We start from the raw sequence: 22,098 nt of genomic DNA, 5'->3' as shown, positions 1-22,098 counted from the left end.
GAGGTGTTATGTTTCCATTTATCACAATGTTAAAAATACTTTTCACTTCACCTAAGGATTTCTTTTTCTTTGTAGAGGTTGTTTGGCCATGTATTATTACATTTCCAAATATTTTGGGATTTCACAATAGCTTTTTCTTTCTGATTTATAATTTAATTCCACTATGGTTAGAAAATGTACATTGTATGAATTTAGTCTTTCAAATATGGAGAATTATTTTATGGCTCGACATTTGGTCTTAGGAAATGTTCCTTGTGCATTCGAAAAGTATGTACATTTTTCTGTTCTAGAGAATCGTTCAGGTCTTTACTGATTATCTGCCTGTTTATTCAGTCAATTAGTAAGAAAGGAGTCTGGAAATTTATTATAATTAAAGATTTTGGTATTCTTTCCATCTATAAGTTTTTGTTTCATATATTTTGCTACTTATTTTAAGAATACATCTTAGGATTATTATATCTTATTAAGGAACTTACCTTTATCATTATGGAATCCCCACTTTATTACCTAGTAAGATTCTTTGTCCTGAAATGTACTTTGTCTAATATTAGTATAGCTACATTATATTATAAGTGTTTTCATGGTTTGTGTTGTTTCCATCCTTTTACAGAGAAATTGTACATTTCTATTATTTATATTGCATGTTAAGTCTGTTTTAAATTCAATATGACGATCTTTGCCTTTTAACTGGAATGTTTAGACCAATAACTTCAATGTAATTAGTGATGCATTTGGACTTAGAATTACCATCTTGCTATTTATTTTCTATCTGAATTTGTTCCTATTTTCCTAATTTCTTTTGGATGAATTAAGTAGTGTTCTGTATTCTATTTTATATCCACTATTGGATTCTTAGGTATAACTTTTTTTTTTAATAATGATTAGTCTAGGATTTGCCTATCAAGACCTTAAAAAATATAATTCCATTTTCATTCCTCTCAATATTTTTGCTATTGTTATAGTTTTACTCTTATACATGTAGTAAACACCAATATACAAACTAAAGTATTATTATTATTTGCTTTGTTTAAACCATTAGTTATCTTTATCTTTTAAGTAAATTAAAAACTAAGAAAAAAATTTTATGTTACTCAAAATGTTACTCATTTTTTGTCAGATATTCTGTTCTATAAATTCAATCTCCTCAGTCTCCCTGAGTTCCTCTATCTCTTTAGCTCAGGAATTTTGTTTAGCCACGTTTGGGTTCCCCTTCACTGCATCACATTTTAGTATTGTCTTCAGATCGAAAGCTATGAAAATAGTAAGATCTCCCTTGTTTATTTTCCCTTTCCCACAATCCTGCCCTTTTGTTTTACATATTTTGCCTACTTTTCTACTTATTTATGGTAGGATTACATGTCCCATACCTGTTATTTCTTTATGGGCAGAAATGGAAGTATCCAGTGAATTATTAATTCTATATAATACTTTTCTGTTCTAGAATTTCCATGTGTTTTCTTTTACATGTTTCATTTATTGTAATAGCTACTTTAAAGTCCTTTTCTCCTAATTTCAACATCTGTGTCATCTCATGGTCTATTTCTATTGATTACTTTTTCTCTTGACCTTTGGTTGTCTCTTCCTTTTTTTTTTTCTTCTTTCTTTTTTTGCTGTTGTTATTTTGCTTGTTTTTGCTTGCTGAGTAGTTTTTTACTGTATACTATACATTGCAGATGCATACCATAAAATTTTGTGATCTTCTAAAGAACGTTGGGTTTTATTCTAAAGGGAGTTGATCATCTTGATTTTGTGGGGACTTGGATTTTACCTTTGTTAATATGGGACTGTTTATGTTTTGACCTTTTTCTCAGAGCAAAATCTCAGTTTGACCTTTACTTCTAAGTCATGGCCCTTAAGAGGCTTCAGTGAAAAGCCTACTATGTTGATCAAGTTAAAAACCCAACTTGATGAAATTCAAGGTTTAAACACAATTTTCTCTACAGTGAACATCAGCTGAAAAGTCTGTTGAGCATTTTCAGCCTTCTGGCTTTTGATATTCACCAGATTCTTGGAATCTTCATTCTGCATGCACAGTTAAGAGTTCATCTTATGATTGAGGGGGAATTCATACAAAGAGTTGGAAACATCGCTTTCGCATGGCTCTTTCACATGGCTTCCAAGTGAAAATTTTCAGTCACTCTGTCATTTCAGAACTGTATCCTCTGACACCTCATAGCAATACAATTGAGGTTTTCAGTTTGGGTTCTAGCTGCCTAGCACTGTATGGTTTGAAATCTTTAAGGGGAAAAGAAAGCCTCATAAGTGCAGATTTCCCCTAGTGCATTTCCCTTCTTTCAAGGGACAAATACCTTCAGTTCTTCCTGCTCTTATTTGCTTATTAGTATCTTTAATATATTTTTAAATATTCTTCCTAGAGTTTGCATATTTTAAGAATACTTAGCCAGACTTTGATACAATAGAATGTGCCAGTCCCATTAATTTCTGTTTGTTTTTGGAAATGATGTGCACAGAGCACACTGCCAATTTCTGGGAAATTGTTTCTTATTACAAAATATTTATTGTATATGAAGAGATTTAACATTCAGTCATACTGTTGATTTTTTTATATTCTCCAAGTTTTTGTTCTTTTATATGTTAAAAGCATTAAAAAGAAAAAGTTATAGTATTAACTTTTCGTTAAATTGCCTTCCCTTTCTTAATTAGTCATACAGACGGAATTAATTTTTTAACCTGAGGGGAACCTACAATCTTGCCCTTCTGAGATTTTCTAAAATAAATTGTAATAAGAGAGAAATACAGGTACACCCAAAAGGATTTAACTGATACACACACACACACACACACACACACACATTATGCTATTTAGAAGTAAACCATTAATTTTTCCCTTAAAAATGTTTATGAAACATATTTAAAGGGCATTGTTTTCTGTGAGAACTCCTAGATAAGTAAACAAAGCTTTGTGGGTTTTTATAATTTTCTTTTACTGTCTATAACATATATGAAATGAAATATTTCTAACCCAGATTATCAAGTATCTATATTTTTCTTTTCTGTATTTTCTATTATTTTTATTAAGAAGTATAATTCTCAAGTAAGGAAAAGTTTTTTTTTTCTTTTTTTGTAGTGACTATGTGTATTGTTCACAATATTTGGGGGATTTATTGTACTTGGAGGCAAGTAAAACATTACAAGAATACCATTTAACCAAGCTCATGTCATGTCAATTAAGAACTTAACAACTGTATAGTAATTTTAGAAAAGGAAAACTAACTTAGAGTATTTTAAATCAAATAGAAAGTTTTGCTTAAGTTTCTATTATTTTAAAAAGACTAAGTGTCTTCAACTGTATAATTACTACCTTTTATTTTTTTAGTATATCATACAACTGTTTCCAAATTTTCTATGAAATAAAAAAATAATCTAATAAATGATATTTCTATCTCTGATTTGTGTAGTTAGAATGTGCAATATTCAAGATGTGATCAAATAGAATTGTACCACTTGGAATAAATGCATGCTCACACACGTGCACGCACACACACACACACACAAGCACAATTCAACACAGAAAAGGCTATTTATACTCAAGAGATTTATTTCTTTTTAATATCTACTGTTGTACTAAAGAAGCCTTTAATTGTTTCTTTAATTACTCCTGCACATCTACCTTAACATCTTGTCTGATAACCTTATCCACACAGCTGTTATTCCTTAGTTGAAAAGTGATTTAGTGATGGCTAATCTCCTTTTTCTGTTTCAATTTGTGCTTTCTCTATTGTCTGCTCAGTACTAGAAACCGCACTTGAACTGACTCAAGCTCTACCTCATTTCCCCTTTGCTTTAATTAAATCATGTATTGGCATTTGATGTAATTCATGGCTGATAATTTTAGATTTGTCTTATGCCAGACTATGTACTGTTTCATCTATTCCTTTTCAGTTTCATTTTCATTCCAGAAAGTTCCAATAAGGGAATATTAATTAAAATATTATATAAATAAAATAAATAGCCATACACAGGTTTACAAGCATTATTGTTCTTTGTATTTTCCACTGGTAAGATGACTTTACATCAAAGTGTCCATAGTTCTTCTATATTGTTGCACTTACACACAGAGAAATGCAACCACATACATTTACATAAATAAGCATCAAAGAGTATGCCATATAATAAATTTACTTTGATTTATAATTTTCAGTAATCTTGCTTAATAATATAGCTATTGTTTCTTTAATCATTTGGCCATTTAGTGCTTACCTTATATAGTTGGTAATAATATGTGGAACAGCTGCAAACTTTCACAGTCATAGGTACAATTGAATCTGATGTGTCTAATTAATTTTTAGTCCAACAAATTAGTTTTGTTCTTCATTACTCTCCAATGGGAGGAAGACATTACATTTCATTATATTTTTTGTCTGCAAGAACAATGGAGCATTACAGGTCACACACATCCCTTGTCTATGCTCTAATTAGCCCAACTGACAACATTGTTTCAAATATACCAGCAGCATAAGAAACAGTAATACACCCTTGGTAACATAAATATTAAACTATATAAAATATCATATTTTATGAACCTTTTACACAAATGAAGGACAAATTTTCTTTTCTCCTTGTTCTATAATGTGTTTGTTTTCTTTTTAGTAATTCTTAATAGCTATAAAAATCAGCAGCTATGTGTATGTCTCATATTGAAAATATGAGTTCATTTTAAAAATATTTTTTATTTATGTTTATATATATAATAACTAAGGACAGATAGATTGGGAAAATTAAGCAGGTTTATTACATAAGTGAATCTGGGTTTTACATCTGGGATTTAACACAACAGGCATTTCAGAAATGGAATATAAGTACGTATAAGAAAAATGCTAACAGCTATAACAAACAAGCCTATATACTGATTGGCTAGACAAAATAAAAGTGCTTTTTTTTTTTTTCTTATTCATAGCCCAGTCTATTATGGATTAGCAGAATGGAACTTGGGGTTTCTACTCCACAGAGTTATGTAGGGAACTTCAATCCTTCCAATCAATAGCTCTGCCATCTCTTACAGGGATCAGAATCCTCCAAAGATCCCTTCTTTCTATTTAACATTAGGAAAGAGAGAAGAATGTCAAGTATTGTCCCGGTAGTATATGGGCCAGGTCTAGAGGTAGTATGCATAACATGCCTATGCAGTATTATCCAATAACTCAGTCACTTTGCTACACTTCAACTACAAGTGAGTCTGGGATATGTTGGCTAATTTTTTGACCTGGAAGAAAGGAGAAACTGGCAAACAAGTCATCTGTGGTTCTTGAGACTCTCACATCTAGACAGTGTACAACTTACATCCCTGAAGTTCCCTGAGTGGCTCTTAAAGTAACCCTTACCCATACCTGGGTCATAATTTTGTGTCATAAACTACTGTGTTCTTATCAGCCTCTTTACATACATCATCTTAAATAATACTCCCAACTATTTGAAATAGTACTGTTGCCAACTAACAGAAACAGGTACTTGAAAAGATTAAGTGCCCTACATAAGGTTATTGCTTATTTAAGTTGGTAAGTGGCAGAGATGATAACCAAACAGAAAACTTCAAAGACCATGTTCTTTCTAATATATTGTAATGCCATGATAACTAAAACAATGAACATCATACATGTGATGTGATATGCTGAAATTTGCCACTTATATTTTGATTTCAATTTATTTTTAAAGTCTTTGATTAGGAATTAGTAGGATATGTTATTGACATTACAAATCACTTAATTCCCAGTGTGTAAATATCTTAATCTTTTAAATAGACACCTAAATCTTTGCTTTTCAGTGATACTATGATTCTATAAGTTTTAACCTATTTTAAAATGTGGATTAAGATTTTCTTAATTATCTCTGAAAGGTCTAACCTACCAAAACCATGACTATTTCTAGAGTAATATTAGTCCAGATTTAAATGTGTATTTTAGTAACATAAACCTTAGACTTAGTATTAAAGTTGTCTTTTTAATTCAACTTTCAAGCAGATTTTCAAATTAGTTCAGTTTTAAGGGAATATATGAGTTTTACCTTTTTGTGACATATACATATTTTAATTATAGATACTAATCTCTATGAAGTACATAATTGTCATTGTTTTATACAGTAGTTTTAATACATTCCAAAAAATTAAAGGGTGTTTGATCAAAATAAGCTCCTTGTTAGTCTATTAAGGACAATATTAAATTACATATTTTTAAACCATGAACATTTGAATTTAGTCAGTGCTACAGAGGAAATACAATTTGCAAATTTTGCGAATGTTGTAGTTGTTCTTTTTATTTTAACAAGACTATATTAAAGCATAATTTACCTAACTAAAGAGAAGTTGCTGCTATTTTGCGCCCTAGCACTTATTTTAGTACTTATTTATAAGGCAGTAAATCAAGGAGCAGTTCTGAATCTATTCATAGTAAACCAAAACATAAGGAAGCCATGTTCTTAATCACAGTTTAGACTCATAAAATATGAGAACTTATAAAATATGCTTCTTCTGAAACTTATAAAATATGCTTATCAATAATTGTGATGGGATCAGAGCACAAATATTACCTGCCTTCATAAGAATTTTCTAATTTGGTACACTATGTATGAATTCCTGTGTTTACTTTCATAATAATGTTGACTAAAACTATTATTTCTTCCACAGGGGGACGTAATGAAGTTGTCATTACTGAAAACAATAACAGTATAACTGAGCAAATCACTGATGTTGTGAAGCAACCAGCCTTTATAGCTGGTATTGGTGGTGCCTGCTGGGTAATTTTGATGGGTTTTAGCATCTGGTTGTATTGGCGAAGAAAGAAGAGAAAGGGACTCAGTAACTATGCTGGTAAGAGACTATTTCTAGCTAAGAAAATCTCCTGTCTTTAGGAACATGATGAGATGAAAGAGAGGGAATGGGACTGAATAATTAGTGAGTGAATGAACGAACGAATGAATGGATGTTTTGGCTTGTTGTAAACACCTGCTCTGTAAAATGCAATTATAAATATGCTTTAATGCATTTCTTCTCACCGTATCACATATGACCATAAGGCAAGTTTTTGCTTGTACCTTCAGTGAAGCCTAACAAGAGTGCACACGGATAAATGTGTAACCATTTTTTCTCAATTAGTTCTTCAAAACGCACACACACACAGACACACACAGACTGTATGCCATGAAGCCATTATCTGAGAAGTGAATTTAGGCAAGATCATTACTAACATGCTCAGGAAGAAAATATTTGAAATATAGCTTCTAGTATTTCAAGATGCAGATTACAATAGGAAATGTCCCAGATGGCAAATAAAAACAAGGAAAAAAATCTCATCAGAATTAATAAGACTGATGAAGCATGAATTGATTTACTAGTCTAGTCTATCTATTTCAAGGTGACCAATCAGCATTTTAGAAAGGAGAAAAAGGAAAAGAAAAAGAAGCAGAAGAAGAAAAAAGGAGATCCTAGATGTTCTAGCTATTTGCAAAAATGTTTTCTTCTTAGAATCTGAAAAGGAATTTCAAGGATGTCAAAAATTGTGGCCTTCAAAACATTTCCAAGGCAGAGAGGGAGTGGAATTATCAAGTCAGTGATTTAAAGAATGAACTCAGTATTGAAGCTATGTTCAATACCAATTTTAATTGCAATTCATTTTAAGTGTTTCCTCTAACAACAACAATCATAAAAATATGTTGTCTCGCAATATTTCACACTTTCTAAAATGTACAAGGGAACAATTTTAATTTAACATCATCCTACAAACACTTCAGAATTTTTTGACGCATTTTATTCAATCTTGTATTTCTAGTTTTAACTTTAAGTTTAAATGTTTATAAATGTCTTAATAACTGATTTTGACAGAAGCTTCATAGTTTATTAAGCTTATAAGCTGCTCTGGCTTGCAGGCTTCTTAGTCGCTGATGATGTCTAAATAGTGTAAAATAAAAGGGAAAGCACCCATTTGGTTGTCTTGCTTGTTATCTGACAGCATTCAAATGTGATCTTTCTATTATAGCATTGTGGCTCATGTCCATATCTTATGAAAATGAAGGTTATTATTTACTATTAGAGGAAATTTCCATGACTGGAGAAAGCAGGACAGTGTATCCATTGAAAAGGGGATTCCATGCTTTGTGACTTGCAATCATTCTGCCTTTCTCATGTCTCATTGGTTGCTGATTGCTTCTTCCTTGTGCTTTGTCATCTGACTACTGTATCACTACATCACTGAGGGATTCTTTCCAGTAAGGGATGCTAGGCAATAACTAGTGTCAATGTCTTGAACATTCATACTTTAATGTACCTTCTTGTTCTGCAGTCCAGTCCTCTACCTTCATTCCTTGTAGACATTGTCATCAACCCATCCGTTTAATCAGTCGCCATGTTACAGTTCATCTCTATGACATATATATGAATCATGTAAATCATAGGGAAGAGCTGATTTAATTCATGGGCTAGTTTGTGTTCATCCCTTCACTTGATTGTAGTGAAAATAATATAAGATTGACTGCTCTAGTTTCGATGCAAAACTCTAAGATATCCATATTTGAGGTGTTGCATTTTTATCCTCCACATTCATTCTCTCACTCCTATAAATAACATAGTTCTCATAACTAGTAGGTTTATGCTTTTTGTAAAATTATGTCAGACAGACTTCTTTTTTCTTTTTCTTTTCCTTTTTTTTAAATGGCAGTTCTTTGCAAAGCCTATGCATTAAATTTGAAAATATCTGTTGGTCTTTGAGCTTAACAAGAATAGTACATTTCCTATTATCATTTCTCATTGTGATTGATATCCATCTGCTTGTAGAGGAACTGCTAACTCAGAAGGTGCTATGCCCTTCAAATATTTTGGAATAAGGCCAAGCCAGAGAGCAGCCTTTCAAAACCTTTATACTTAACTGATAGATGGCTGACTCTCAGAATGGATTCACCTTCGACTAATAATTTGCCTTCTAACAGCTGCTGTTGTCTTCTAGGTGAGAAGCAAATGAAAATCCAAACCATAGGTACCTAGCATTGCATATCTGCCTTGGTGAAATTTTTTACACATTTCCCTACATATCTATCCTGTCCTCCACCTGTTAAAATTTTCATGTTCTTGTGCTTATACAACTTTAAAAGGGGGGGATTTTTAAATAGGTATGATTAGTGGAGTATACATCATAGGTTTAAATTTCTGATATTTCATGCATGAGCTAATGATCCATTTAAGAGCACAAAAATTTCATACAGGGCTATTTTTTTCTTTCTTTGAACTGTGTTATAAAAATTATAGAGAATATACTCTATTTGTATATATTTTGGTTTTCATAAAAAATTCTGTGGGAATTTTATAAATTTTACAAGCATGGAGAAGTGATTTTACTCACAAAGTGAAAAGACTAATATTTTCACTTTTTCACTGCATGATAATGTCTATGTGGTGTCCAAACTATTAATTCATGAGAGCATTGGTACTTTTTTTTCCTAAATAAACAAAAAAATGAACTTTGAGGTTAAGTATTTAGATTAATTTTATAACATAAGACACTTCATTTATTTCAGACTCCAATTCTGATCTTAGATTATACTTAAACAGCTGATGCAATTTACATATATTAAGATATACATATATATCTGATGCAATTTACATATATACATGCATTTCAATAAAGCTTGACTGACTCTAAGTAGAATTGTAATGCAGGTAAAATTTGATTTCAGCTCTCCCTTTTTCCTACTTCATTCCAAGTCTCTTCTTAACCAATAGAGGTAGAATAGGGAAGATTTTAACTAGTGGGAAGATATGTAAATATCTTTCAGGTTAGAGATTCTAACTCTCTGCAAGATGCCTTCCACTCACCCTGTGCAGGCAAAAACTTACTGATTTTTATTATAGCTAGTCTTTGGTTCTCTGTCATGTGGAAAATTATATTTGAAATGTCTAGAAGGAGGAAAAAAAATGTGTGCTACTCAGTATTGATATTTTTCTTATATATCAGAGGATTTAACATATTTATCATAAGACACTAGTGGAATGACACCTTACATTATAAAAACAACTATCAAGAATCAAATGCAAACGTATATTTAAATGATCTGGGGGGCGCCTGGGTGGCTCAGTCGGTTAAGCGCCTGCCTTTGGCTCAGGTCATGATCCCAGGATCCTGAGACAGAACCCCACATTGCGCTTCCTTCTCAGTGGGGAGTCTCCTTCTCTCTCTCCCTCTGCCCCTCTCCCCTGCTCGTGCTCTCTCTCTGGCTTGCTCTCTCTCAATTAAATAAATAAAATCTTTTAAAAAAGATTTGAGAGGAGAATTTGGCTTGAACCTATTTTGCTTCTTTACACAGCAGATAGTGGAGATTTCCCCATGGCAATGTTTACACACTAACTTCTTATTCAATTTTTTTTTCCTATTTATCCTTTATTTAAATTCTTCACACACAATCCCATACCACATCTTTGCACATGGTGCAAAGAAGGGCAGCTGTGACAAAGTCCTTATATCTCATATTCTGTGTGAAATCATTTTATACTTTCATTGAGCATCAAACGTTATTTACCTTATTCTCCATTGAGCACTAACAGTCTACTTGTCACCACATGTGAGGTTCCTGGCTGCTAGAATAATTCACCACCTGAGTTGTAACATCAAATGAATTATAAAAAGGCTTGGGCAGAAAATACAGAGAATATTAGGTAATTTTTGAATCTATAGTAACTGTTTGATCATATGTATAACAGTGTTTGTGAATAAATAAATGAACAACCTAAGTTTGGGTAAAAATTATGGAGCTCTCATGAGGATACTATGTAGCTATATTATATATATAATATACATGTTCATGATATCCATTTTCTAATCCTCACAGAGGTTACATAACTCTTTTCAAACTTACGTTGTTCACTTTTCTATTCCCAATTTCATTTGTCAACTTTGTAATGACAGTATATATATTTTCACTTGTAAAGGGGTGAGTGATAATATATGAGTATTACCTCTGAGAATAACAGATTCTATGAAACTCGGTAAATATAAACAATTTAATGAGTGAGCAAATTATGAAGTACTAACCACTTCTTCCATAGGCTTTAAAAACCATTGGTGAAATATAAATTATTTGACAAAACTATCCAAAGACAGCTAAAAGATTTGATGGAATTTTTATACTCTGATTATCTGGGCTGACTTAATGCTTATTAAAAGAGGATTAATCTACATTCATATTTGAGAAATAGTTTTTCAGGAAAGGGAATGAGGCTTGGCTGGCAACATTAAAGTTTCCATTTGGAGTAGGAAAATGTGGCCTACTAGAGATAGGCACTCTGAAAGCTTCCTTACCTCAAAATGTCAGTTTACCACATTGCTCTGTTTCCTTTCCACTTCAGTTCTAACAGGCATGAGATTAGGATTAATCCTGTCAGATAATAGTAGAGGTACTTCCTGTATGATAGAAACTTGCAAAACCTCTTTACCTCATATCCTTTATAAATATTGCAAGAAATTCAAAATATTTAATGCAATTCTAAAACACTTAAGGCTATGGTATCTGTAGAACTTTTTAGATACCTTAGCACTATCCAGTTAGTTTTAGGTAAAAACTTCTATATGTTGTTCCCTGAAAGTTCTTAACTTTAGATACTAGCAGGGACTCCTTCCTGGTAAAGATTCACACTTCTTTCAAATTTATCTCTGGTAAGCACAAAGTTATTACACTGTGATCATAAAAATCATGACTTGGGCAAAATTGTCCAATGACTTCTCCTTCCATCCCTCTTGCTCTTAAATTCAAGAAAATTCAACATTTCTTTGAAATGAAATCTACCTCAAACAGCTTTCAATTTGCCATGGAATTTTTTTTTTCACTGCCCAAAAAGAAAGACTGAAAGAAAGAGGAAGGAAGAAAGAAAGGAAGGAAAGAAGGAAGGAAGGAAGGAAGGAAGGAAGGAAAGAAGGAAGGGTGGGAGGGAGGGAAAATGCTAATCAAAACACCATGTATGACTTCTATTTTACTCATTCTAATTGCTTGTCCTTATCCCTAGTCTACTTTTCATTTCATGGTCTAATACGACCCAGTTACTTTTGGTCTGCTTTTCAAAATGGAACAGATCTAAAAGTTTGGAGTGTGGGGTAAAAGGGAAACTTGAATATTCATCTTTTTTTCCCCTTGTTTTACAAAGACAACAAATCAATCTTATTATGATAAGAGTTGTTTTTTGTTTGATTAGTTTGGTTTTTGGTTTTCTTTTGTCATGGAAGCATACAAAATGGAGAATTTTCATGTATACCAAATTCCGTCTATGGACCATTTTATGTTGGTCATGTATTTACATAATGTACTATTCATTTTTGCCTTTGTATAGTTGGTGCAAAGATAAGTGTCTTTATGGAATATTTTGTCAAAAGCAGTCTAGAAAGATTTGAAAACATTTTAATGATGATTGGAACACAAATAGAACTGGGTATGTCCTATTTTACTCACAACATTTAATTCTTAATTGGTAAATATGAACCTTAGCATAGTGTCCATACTCTGACACATCTGAAAATTAATCCTGATGATATTTTTTCCCAGTTTTCTATTGTGTTAAAATACACATAACATAATATGTACTATCTTGACTATTTCTAAGTGTACAGATTGGTGTCATTAAATACATTCATAATGTTGTGCTATCATCACCACCATCCATCTCCAGGACTCTTTTCATCTTCTAAATTGAAATTTTATACCCTGTAAACAATAGCGCCCATCTCCCCCCTTCTCCAGCCCCTGGAAACCACCATTCTACTTTCTGTCTCTATGATTTTGACTGCTCCATCTACCTCGTATTAGTGGAATCACACAGTACTGGCCTTTTGTGACTGACATATCACTTAGCATGATGTCCTCAAGTTTAGCATATGTCAGAATTCTCTTCTTTCATGTAGCTGAATTGTATGTGTATACAACATTTTTTCTTATCCATTCATCCATTTACGGACATTTGGATTGCTTCCAGGTTTTAGCTATTGTGAATAATGCTACTTTAATTCTTTGAGACCTTTCAGTGCGTTTGTGTATATACCAGAAGTGGAATTGCTGGATCATATGGTAATTTTATATTTTTAATTTTTGAAGAACCACCATACTGTTAACTGTTTTCCACTATGACTGTACCATTTTATGTCCCACCAATAGTGAACCAGCGTTCCCATTTCTCCACATCCTTGCCAGCACTTGTTATTTATTGTGTCTTGCATAGTAGCCATCCAAATGGGTGCAAGGTAGCATCTAATGTACTTTTGATTTTTATTTCCCTAATTAGTGATGTGGAGCATCCTTTCAGGTGCTTAATGGCCATTTGGATGCTATCTGTTTGATAATATTTTGAGTGTTGCCTTCTAAGTTTAAATTTTACATTTTAAAAAAAAGATTTATTTACTTATTTTAGGGACAGTGCTGGGTTTGGCCAGCAAACCGTGAGGCGGCAAATGAAAAGATTACTCCAGACACCTAAATAGGAGAAAGGAGAGGGCAAGGGGACCAGGCGCTCTAGTGATGAAAGGTCCCGAGCCAAACTCAGTCTCCTCTTTAATTGCAGGTCTTATCAATACATCAAGTAAGAGCGGAAAAATAGAAAGGAATGTTAGGCTTTAATAATCAAGACATAGACATATGGGGCAATGCATGATTGAAGCAAGCAGTGTTCTTTCTAAAATTGAGTAAATAGCAATTATGTGAAGCAGTGTCCCTAAGTTGGTACTGGTTAGTAGAGAAAGAAAATAATAATTCCAAAGTGAAGCAAGCAGTGTTAGTGACGTGCGTGCAGGCTAAGGGTATGATGAATATGTGACCATAAGGTGAGAGTGTTTTTCATCTAAGTTAAACATTTACTCCCTAGGTGAGAGCATTGAGCCGCAATAAGGATCTGGTTGTTTTCAGCTCAGAAACTTCAAAGGAGACCCGGCATTCCAGGCACTCCTCCTTTGCTTTTTAATTGGTCTCATCTCAGGAGCCATATTTCACTTAAAACTTATCTATCCAGGCACTATGAATCCCCAGAGAGAGAGAGAGAGAGAGAGAGAGGAGACAGAACAAGCAGGAGAAACAGAGGGAGAGGGAGAGAGAATCTGAAGCAGACTCTGCACTGAGCGTGGAGTCTGATGCAGCGCTTGATCTCATGACCCTGAGATCATGACCTGAGCCAAAACCAAGAGTCATATGCTTAACCAACTGAACCACCCAGGTGCCCCTAAAATTTACAGTTTATGAAGAATTTGCCATTGGTTAGTATGTAAAAGTTAAGTGCAACTTAATTTTCGTGCCTCTGCTTCAGTTGTCCTCCTTTTCTCTGATATCACTTACTGCTTTAGCAGTAATGGAAAGTTCGGGTGGGGACAAAAGAGCATCTAAATTAGGAAAAATACTTCGCTTCTTTCCACATATCTTCTAAATAGCACATTTGGAGGTATAGCTCATCAGTGCCTCCTTATTTGCATATTCACAATGATATTCACAGCATTATCTTAACTCTCTTTTAGTAGAGTAAAACAATCACTTGATAGTCCATTAAAAAACCACATAACTAGAAAGTCACATCAGATGGAAAGCTAATTAGCTGTACTGTTTTCACATTTTGTGTGCATATTCTTTTTCCCTAATCAGGACTTTATTTAATAGCTCCAGTGCTCAATTTTTTTCATTAATTGTTTCAGATTAATTCTTCTTTTGTTGTTGTTAAAAGCAGTTATTAATGGGACCCGATGTGGTATGGACCACTGCTGATTCTTGATTCCCGTCACTTAGGCAAGCTTGTCAGGAAGCAGAGTAGCGATCAGTGTTCTTTCATCTTCTCTAGGAACTGTTCATAGCCAGTCCTGGGCAGATACGAAGGATATGTCAGGATTGTTTTATAATGAATTTGAGATGGTACCTGAAAAATTGAGAAGGCAGTATATTTCAGGTGCCAGCCAGATGTTCCTCAAAGCACTACCTCCTGATAGACCCTGGGAATCATGATCATATCACCCAATTATGATGTCGTGAGAGATATCCCATTAAGTGACCTTCGGGAAGGGACTGGGGAACTGCATTTGGAAATTTACAAAATTTAAAGAGCAATCATATTTCATAGCAAAAATTTGAGGAATAGATGAATTATGGAGAGATTATTCAAATTAAAAAGTATTTATTATATGTATACTTTAACAGTTTATCCTCTATTTAAAATATGAATCAATTCATAAAACGTTCTTTTATTTTTTTCTCTATTTTTTACTCATTAGGTAAATATATTCAGTATTTTTCAAAGATAGGACATGTTGGATTCATATCTGTGCAATGTTTTTTTTCTTAAGTTTTTGTTTTTAGTTTTTTTTTATGTTCCAAGTTTTTATGTAAATTCCAGTTAGTTAACATACAGTGTAATATTAGTTTCAGGTGTACAATATAGCGGTTCAACACTTCTACACAACGCCCAGGGCTCATCACACCAAGTGCACTCCTTAATCCCCATGACCTATTTTACCCTTCCCCCCCACTCTCTTCCCCTCTGGTAACCAGCAGTTTTTTCCTTCATCCCCAGGAATTGGTTAGAGATCTATATTCATTTTAGTCAGAATTGAAGTTTTGCAGTCCATGAACTTCTAAACACCAACAATTTTTTCATGATCTTCTAGTTACCTCAAGTGGCAAAATTTGATCCATGCTAATGTGAAACTATTCATACTGTTTTTATGTCGATAGCTTTGCGGAATGGAATTTAGTGTCCAAAGAGAGGGCTTCTCCAGGTAGAGCTCTATGGAATGATTGTTGATGTGACTAATAAGTTTCAGAGTTTTATAAAGGCCTTAAGTTTCTGCAATGATTACATACAGTTTGACTGTGTTCAGTATCAGGTATTTGAAAATTTCATTTTTTGTGAAGGTTGGATGGTAAAACAAAGCACTCAACACATTATTCTCTATTAATTATAGTTTATGTCTATTGTAATTGTAGTTGTTCAACTCATAGTGATTAATGGTGTCCCTAAAAGAATCTGTGATGATGAGGAATATGTCATCAATCAGTACCTGTTTCTCTTTTTCACTGGCAGGATGTTATTACCTGTTTGAACTCTTCTGTTTCAATTTCTGTTATGTGCATTTTATGTTGTGCCTTCTGATTAGGACACCCACATATTAAGATTAAAAGTCATGATTTGATAATCCCCCATTAATGCCTGTTGATCTTCCAATGACACTATATATACCAATTTTAACAGTTTTCAATATCCAAATACAAATTGCCCTTTTGACTTAACCATACATTTGGCTTAAAGTATTTTTAAATGTCTTATTAAAGTTGGAGCAAATGATGGCTTTGCCCTGGGCCAAACCACTGCTTCTTATTCTCTGTGCAATTATGTTAATTATATTTTGTTAAAATTCCCAGAGGCCTCAGCTCTAAACTAAGGGCCAATATGTAGTTGGTATTAATCGTAATTAATATTGACTACTTGTGTGTGTGTGTCTTTCTTTTTTTTAACAGTTACATTTCAAAGAGGAGATGGAGGACTAATGAGCAATGGGAGGTATGCTAAGGAGATTCTTTTTTATTATTATTTTTAATCAGGACTGGGGAAACTACAGTAAGAGGCTATTATTGTAATAAACGATCACTTATAAGTCTGAGAATTCTAGGAGGAATTAAATAGCTTACCACAAGGTTTAATGATCTATCTGTTGTGCACTTTAGAGGAATCAAGTCCAGATGTTTCGTATCTCCCAGATGCCCCTGAAGAAATTAGTAGTAAATATCACAAGGAATGTGTTCATTTGTTAGCAGAATGTTTATTGCATTAATTAGACATTAGCAAATGAAGTTGCTGTTGTTTAAGACTCCTTATTGGCTCTCACTAAATTGCTGTGAGTGAACAATTACACATAATCGATCACAAAGTAAATGATTCATGGATGATGAATAGGCTGTAGATTGATAGGACTGGATTCCACAACTTTGGATACTCAATTGAAATTGATAAAAGCTGATAACAAACCCATATATCCTCATCTATTTCCCCTTTGCCAATATGGAGATTGTAATTAGGCTCTGGTAATAACTTCCAATCTCCCATTTAATCAATATTTTAGCAAAAAGAGATTAGGTCTAATGAGAGTTAGTGCATGTAGCAAGTAAGCAGTTGGATCTTCTTATTGCAGTTTCCATAGAAACACATGTTTCTCTTAGGGATTTCATAGAAACGGTCTATCAAAAATAAAGTGCAATGATTATAGATGTTGCTATTTCTTTGTAAATATGCTAATAATCTGGAAAGGAATTGGATTCCCATCTTTTATATCAAAAATGGAAATTATTTATTCAATATGATGTGAGGCAAGTTTTTCTCATAGATTATATACTCACATGCTGGATCAGATCACAGTGAATCTTTAATTACCTTGAAAATCTTTATTATGCCCCTAGTATCTTGCAATTTAGAGAATTTGGAAATGTGCTATTGATGGAACAATGTAAATATTGTTTATTAATTTCCCTCAAGTTCTTTGCCTCTAAATCCAGCATAAGGGCTCATAACAGGGGTTACAGCCTACAGGGGACAGATAAATACGGGGGCTGTAGGAATCGAGGAAGCAAGAGCCCAAAGTCCTGGAAAGGGCTGATACTGAGCAGTCACTCTGAGCAATTGTTCCCTTGAGGTGTCAATTTATCATCAAACCTTGTTTCAGGATCCTGCTGTTAACAATTCCCACCAGTTTCAGGGCAGACAACTGAATGCATTTGGATGTCAGCAGAATCCCAGGCAGGATGCTTCTGCTTCCAATGAGAGGCTGTATATAGTCTTAATGAACCGTGGAAGTTCCTTAATTCTTGAGAACCTACACGTTTTAATTTGAAGTAAATTAAAATCTTCTCAAATTCTTTCATCTATTTTAGTGCAGGAGACAGGTGTCCAAATCTCTCATTGAGCTCCATGGGCTGATTTCCTTTTAATTTCTGTTTCAGCCGTCCTGGTCTTCTAAATGCTGGGGATCCCAGTTATCCATGGCTTGCTGATTCATGGCCAGCCACGAGCTTACCAGTAAACAACAGCAACAGTGGCCCAAATGAGATTGCGAATTTTGGACGTGGAGGTAAGTTGTGCTATTCAAAACTTCATTATTTGTTTTCTTGGCTTTCTTCAGTGTTTTAAAAAATACATACTATGGAGTATTTTCTTCCACAATTAAAATTACTAAAGCGCATATACTAACGGTGCTGTATATTCACTAAATATTTTTATATAAGACCAGTGTGTCTATATTACCTTGAGTAAGACTAAGCTTTAAGGAAGTCATTACTACCCAAAATGACAAATATTCGTAATACATTTTAGGTTTAGGACTATTAGAGCAAGAGTGGTAAAATCAGAAACTATGCTGTTAAGTAGCACTTATGATTTTGGACTAGTCATTTCTGTTCTCTACATGTCATTCAACATATATTTATTAAGTATGTCCTATGTACCTGGCATTATGGCAGACAGTAAAAATAAAATATCAGTATAAAGAGAGATGGTCCTTATCCTCATAGGATAATCATGTATGTTATAGAGAGTAGACCCTTACATAAATATGACAACATGTTGAAGGAGAACTTAAATGTAGTTCTTCTGTTGACAACTGGTACCCCAAGTGAAAAACAAAAAGATGCTAAGTTGCTGATATGATAAGGTCTTCAAAATCTGATGCTAGGGTTCTCTCCGTAGAAACAGGATTTGACCTACTATAAATAATTACAGCCTCCCCACTGCCACCTTTTCATCCATTCGATAGGAGAATGATGGGTTGAGAGAAAGATGGGGCTGGAGAAGTCTGTGGTCCCAGTGTTTAAATTTGGCAGAAATATGTGAGTTTTCCATTGGCAGAAACTTGTGCAAACAGTAAATGGATTGGAGCTGCTTTGCCGGTACCCAACATGAAAAAGCTGCCTATTGGGAATAAGAAAGTTCTATGAATGGAGTGTTATTTAAGTTGACATTTGAAGGAGAGGTAGAGATTAGTCAGAATTGTGGGGAAAGTGTGTGAAGAAATGTCCGTATTTTAAGGTCTAGAAAGAAGAGAGACATTGACCTATTTGAGAAATGAATGAATTTCCTGATAAGTATAAAGTACAAGGCAGCAGAGGTGGTAAAAAAAAAAAAAAAATACAGAGAGACAGATAATAGAGGGCCTTCTAAGCCACGCAGACTTTAAACTTTGTCCAAAGGGTAGTCAGAAGGCATCAATGGATTTGTAAGAGGAGAACACTGGGATCTAAGTACAGAGTTAAGTCATCCAGACTACTGCCAGGTGGGGAATGGAGTTCGAGTAGAGAATGGGATGATTAATTAGGAGAGTAGTGTTATGATCCACGAAAGTGAGGATGAATCTGCTAGAGGGTTTCTACGGCTCTGGGTGGAATTAATAATGGAGGAGACCCAGGGCTAGGCTAACCTATTATAAGCCTCAGTGGTGGATTTCACAGGCATGAGTGTATAAATATACTGACTTAGAAGAATAATCATGGATACTGGCATTTTCTCTTTCTGGATAGAATACCAATGAATGTTTGGACATAATTAAAATAGTATTTCAAATAATAAAGCGACTAGTTATTGCTTAAGTCTGCATTCTGTCAATACCAAGTTGAAGGAAGGGAGCTCTCTCCCAATCCCCAAATGAAATACAGAAAATAACCATTCCCCCGCCACAGGTACGTGATGAGGATTAAATGGATGATTACATATTCAGGTTTAGCACAAAGCTTGGCATACAAGTAGTGGCCAGCAGGCATCAATATAGTAAATGAGAAAACAAAAATACATTGTAGGACTCCTCAGCTTTTTGCTTGCCCTCTGTAATCACACCGTTTAGGATTCTTATTTGTCCAGAACCTCTGCAAGTGGCTGCCTTCCCTAGTGGCCAAACTCTGAGCCCTTCAATTACAGGCTATTTCTTTTCCGTGGGTACGTTCTGAACATGAGCATCTCCTCGCCGGGAGAGCAGAACACTCCTCTCTACCCTACCCAGAATGATTTCGTCAAAAGAAATTCTGTTCTGAAGGCTTTTATTAATCAAGGATTAGATCCCTCTTTTACTCATTGTATTTGTATTTGATTAGTGCACCATTCTCTTTACATCAAGAAATGAGTGCCTAGAGATGGAGAAAGTGTTTTGTTTTGTTTTTGGTTTTTTTTCAGTTTCTATCAGGCTACACTAACATCTAAAATGTCTCTGTCTAATTTAGCCAAAGGGTACGTTTGTAGATTTTCAAGGTTTTTCTTCTATATCCACCGCATTTTCATGATATGAAATATTTCACAGGCGAACATCAAGGCCAAGACAAAGTTTTTGCAAGATTTACTGTATTTCTTTTGTGATAGGCATTATAAGCATTCACTATGCACCAGAAATAGGTAGGCTTTTTTGTACATTTTGTTTCATTTCATTGGCATAATAAATGTGTGACATAAATAATAATCATATTTACATTTTAAAGGCCAAGAAACTAAGGTTTATCGAGATGAATAACTTGAGATCTAGGTGTAGAAGGCAGGTCAAACACATTTTAAAGCCTCAGTTCCTTTATCTACACTGTCTGCAGTCCTCTAGGTGGAATTCACATGTATGATTGCATAACTATGGTCACTTAAAGAATTATTGTGGATACTGACATTTCCCTTTCAAGAATGGAATACTAACACATGTTTAAATGTAATGAAAATAGTATTTTGAATAATAAAGTTACTAATTATTGCATAAGTCTGCCTTTTGTCCATACAAACTATAAAAGATTCATTTAATCATTCAGCGAGTGCTTACCCTCTGCAAAACACTAGGTGAGGAATTATGGAAATCCAGATGTATGTTCCTGTTCTTAAGTATCTTATGATATGATACAGGAGACAATCATTCATTCAAGTATATCAGGCAAAAAGAAATAAGTGCATGGATCACTAAGGTGCTGAAACCTGCAAAATGAATCATGAGTAGGTCCACCTGGAGGGAGGGTTTCTATACTTCAGAGGTTTCAAACTCAAATATTAACAAGTGCCAGTCAGCCCAAAGCACTAAGGAAAGGTAGGTGTGGACAGTGAGAAGTGGAAACTGGAAGGTCCTACCTAAAGATAGCAGCACCTATTCAGGTCTAGCCTGTCGGAGGAAGGCTGGGCCAGACTTCCAAACCATCTGATATTATAGGATGATCCCCCACATCCAGATATTCACGTATAATCTTCCAATATTTCAACATTTGGATATAATTCAATTTATTTTCCAAAAATGTAGGAGTGACCCAATAATAGTTGAAGGAAATATGCAGCCCGCAAGTCAATAGAGAAGCACTTAGACTTGAAGGCTGGCTAATTTCATCCAGCAGGGAGAGAGAGAGATTCTATTTCTAGCACTGGAGCTTTAGTTGTGGCCGGATAACATTCTGTAGGATTAGATCCTCGGACTACTTTTTTCCAGTTTTAAACATTTGAACACGCAACCATTTCAAAAGCTTGCAGATAGAGTGGCTCCCAATCTAAATCAAAAGTTTTAGAAGGCCTCAAGTTCAAGGTGTTGGGAAGTTGGGGCCCGTGCTGGAGAAACATGTCTATCCGGTTAATATTATCAGTGAAAGATGGTGGATGCGGCAGAAACAAAACTCTGAAAATCTCCCCAGAGTGAAGGATCTATTTTCATAATTTTGATATATTACTAAATATTAAATGTTTTTGAGAATGAAAACGATATTGACATTTAAGGATGAAGTATACCTTTTCATTATCAAATGTCCTAATTAGTTTATAGGTAAAAGCTTTTTAAAAAGGCCAAAAAAGTAGTTATGGGATTCTGAAATGAAAAAATAATTGTACTTGCTTGTACAAGCTTGTAAAATATATTTGAATATCTTTAACAATTTCACTGATATACATTTAAAATATTTACTTCAATGAAGTATGTATCCACTTACTTACAAAGCGAGTTGGAATTCCAGACTTCAGAAAGATCTAAATTATGCAGTGTGCAAAGTGGATAATAAATGTCTTGTTGCTGTTGCTAAAGCAGACATTTTTTTTAGCTTTTGTAAAAAGCAAAATTAATATTTTTATAAGAATCTTTATCTCAAGTACTATTGGGTATCATCAAACCT

General features: G+C 33.9%; 1 protein-coding gene across 1 annotated transcript in view; it reads left to right on the top strand.

Moving 5' to 3' along the window:
- Nucleotides 1–22,098, top strand: part of ROBO2 (roundabout guidance receptor 2) — a 574,017-nt gene that overhangs the window by 503,430 nt on the left and 48,489 nt on the right. The window contains exons 16-18 of the mRNA XM_081818005.1: nt 6,641–6,823; nt 16,468–16,510; nt 17,944–18,071. Coding sequence (XP_081674131.1) covers nt 6,641–6,823; nt 16,468–16,510; nt 17,944–18,071 — 354 coding nt within the window. The remainder of the gene's footprint in view (nt 1–6,640; nt 6,824–16,467; nt 16,511–17,943; nt 18,072–22,098) is intronic.

Source organism: Leptonychotes weddellii, chromosome 1, assembly GCF_054177405.1.
Source record: "Leptonychotes weddellii isolate Sample4059 chromosome 1, ASM5417740v2, whole genome shotgun sequence".
Taxonomy (NCBI): domain Eukaryota; kingdom Metazoa; phylum Chordata; class Mammalia; order Carnivora; family Phocidae; genus Leptonychotes; species Leptonychotes weddellii.
This window is presented reverse-complemented; position numbering and strand designations above follow the sequence as displayed.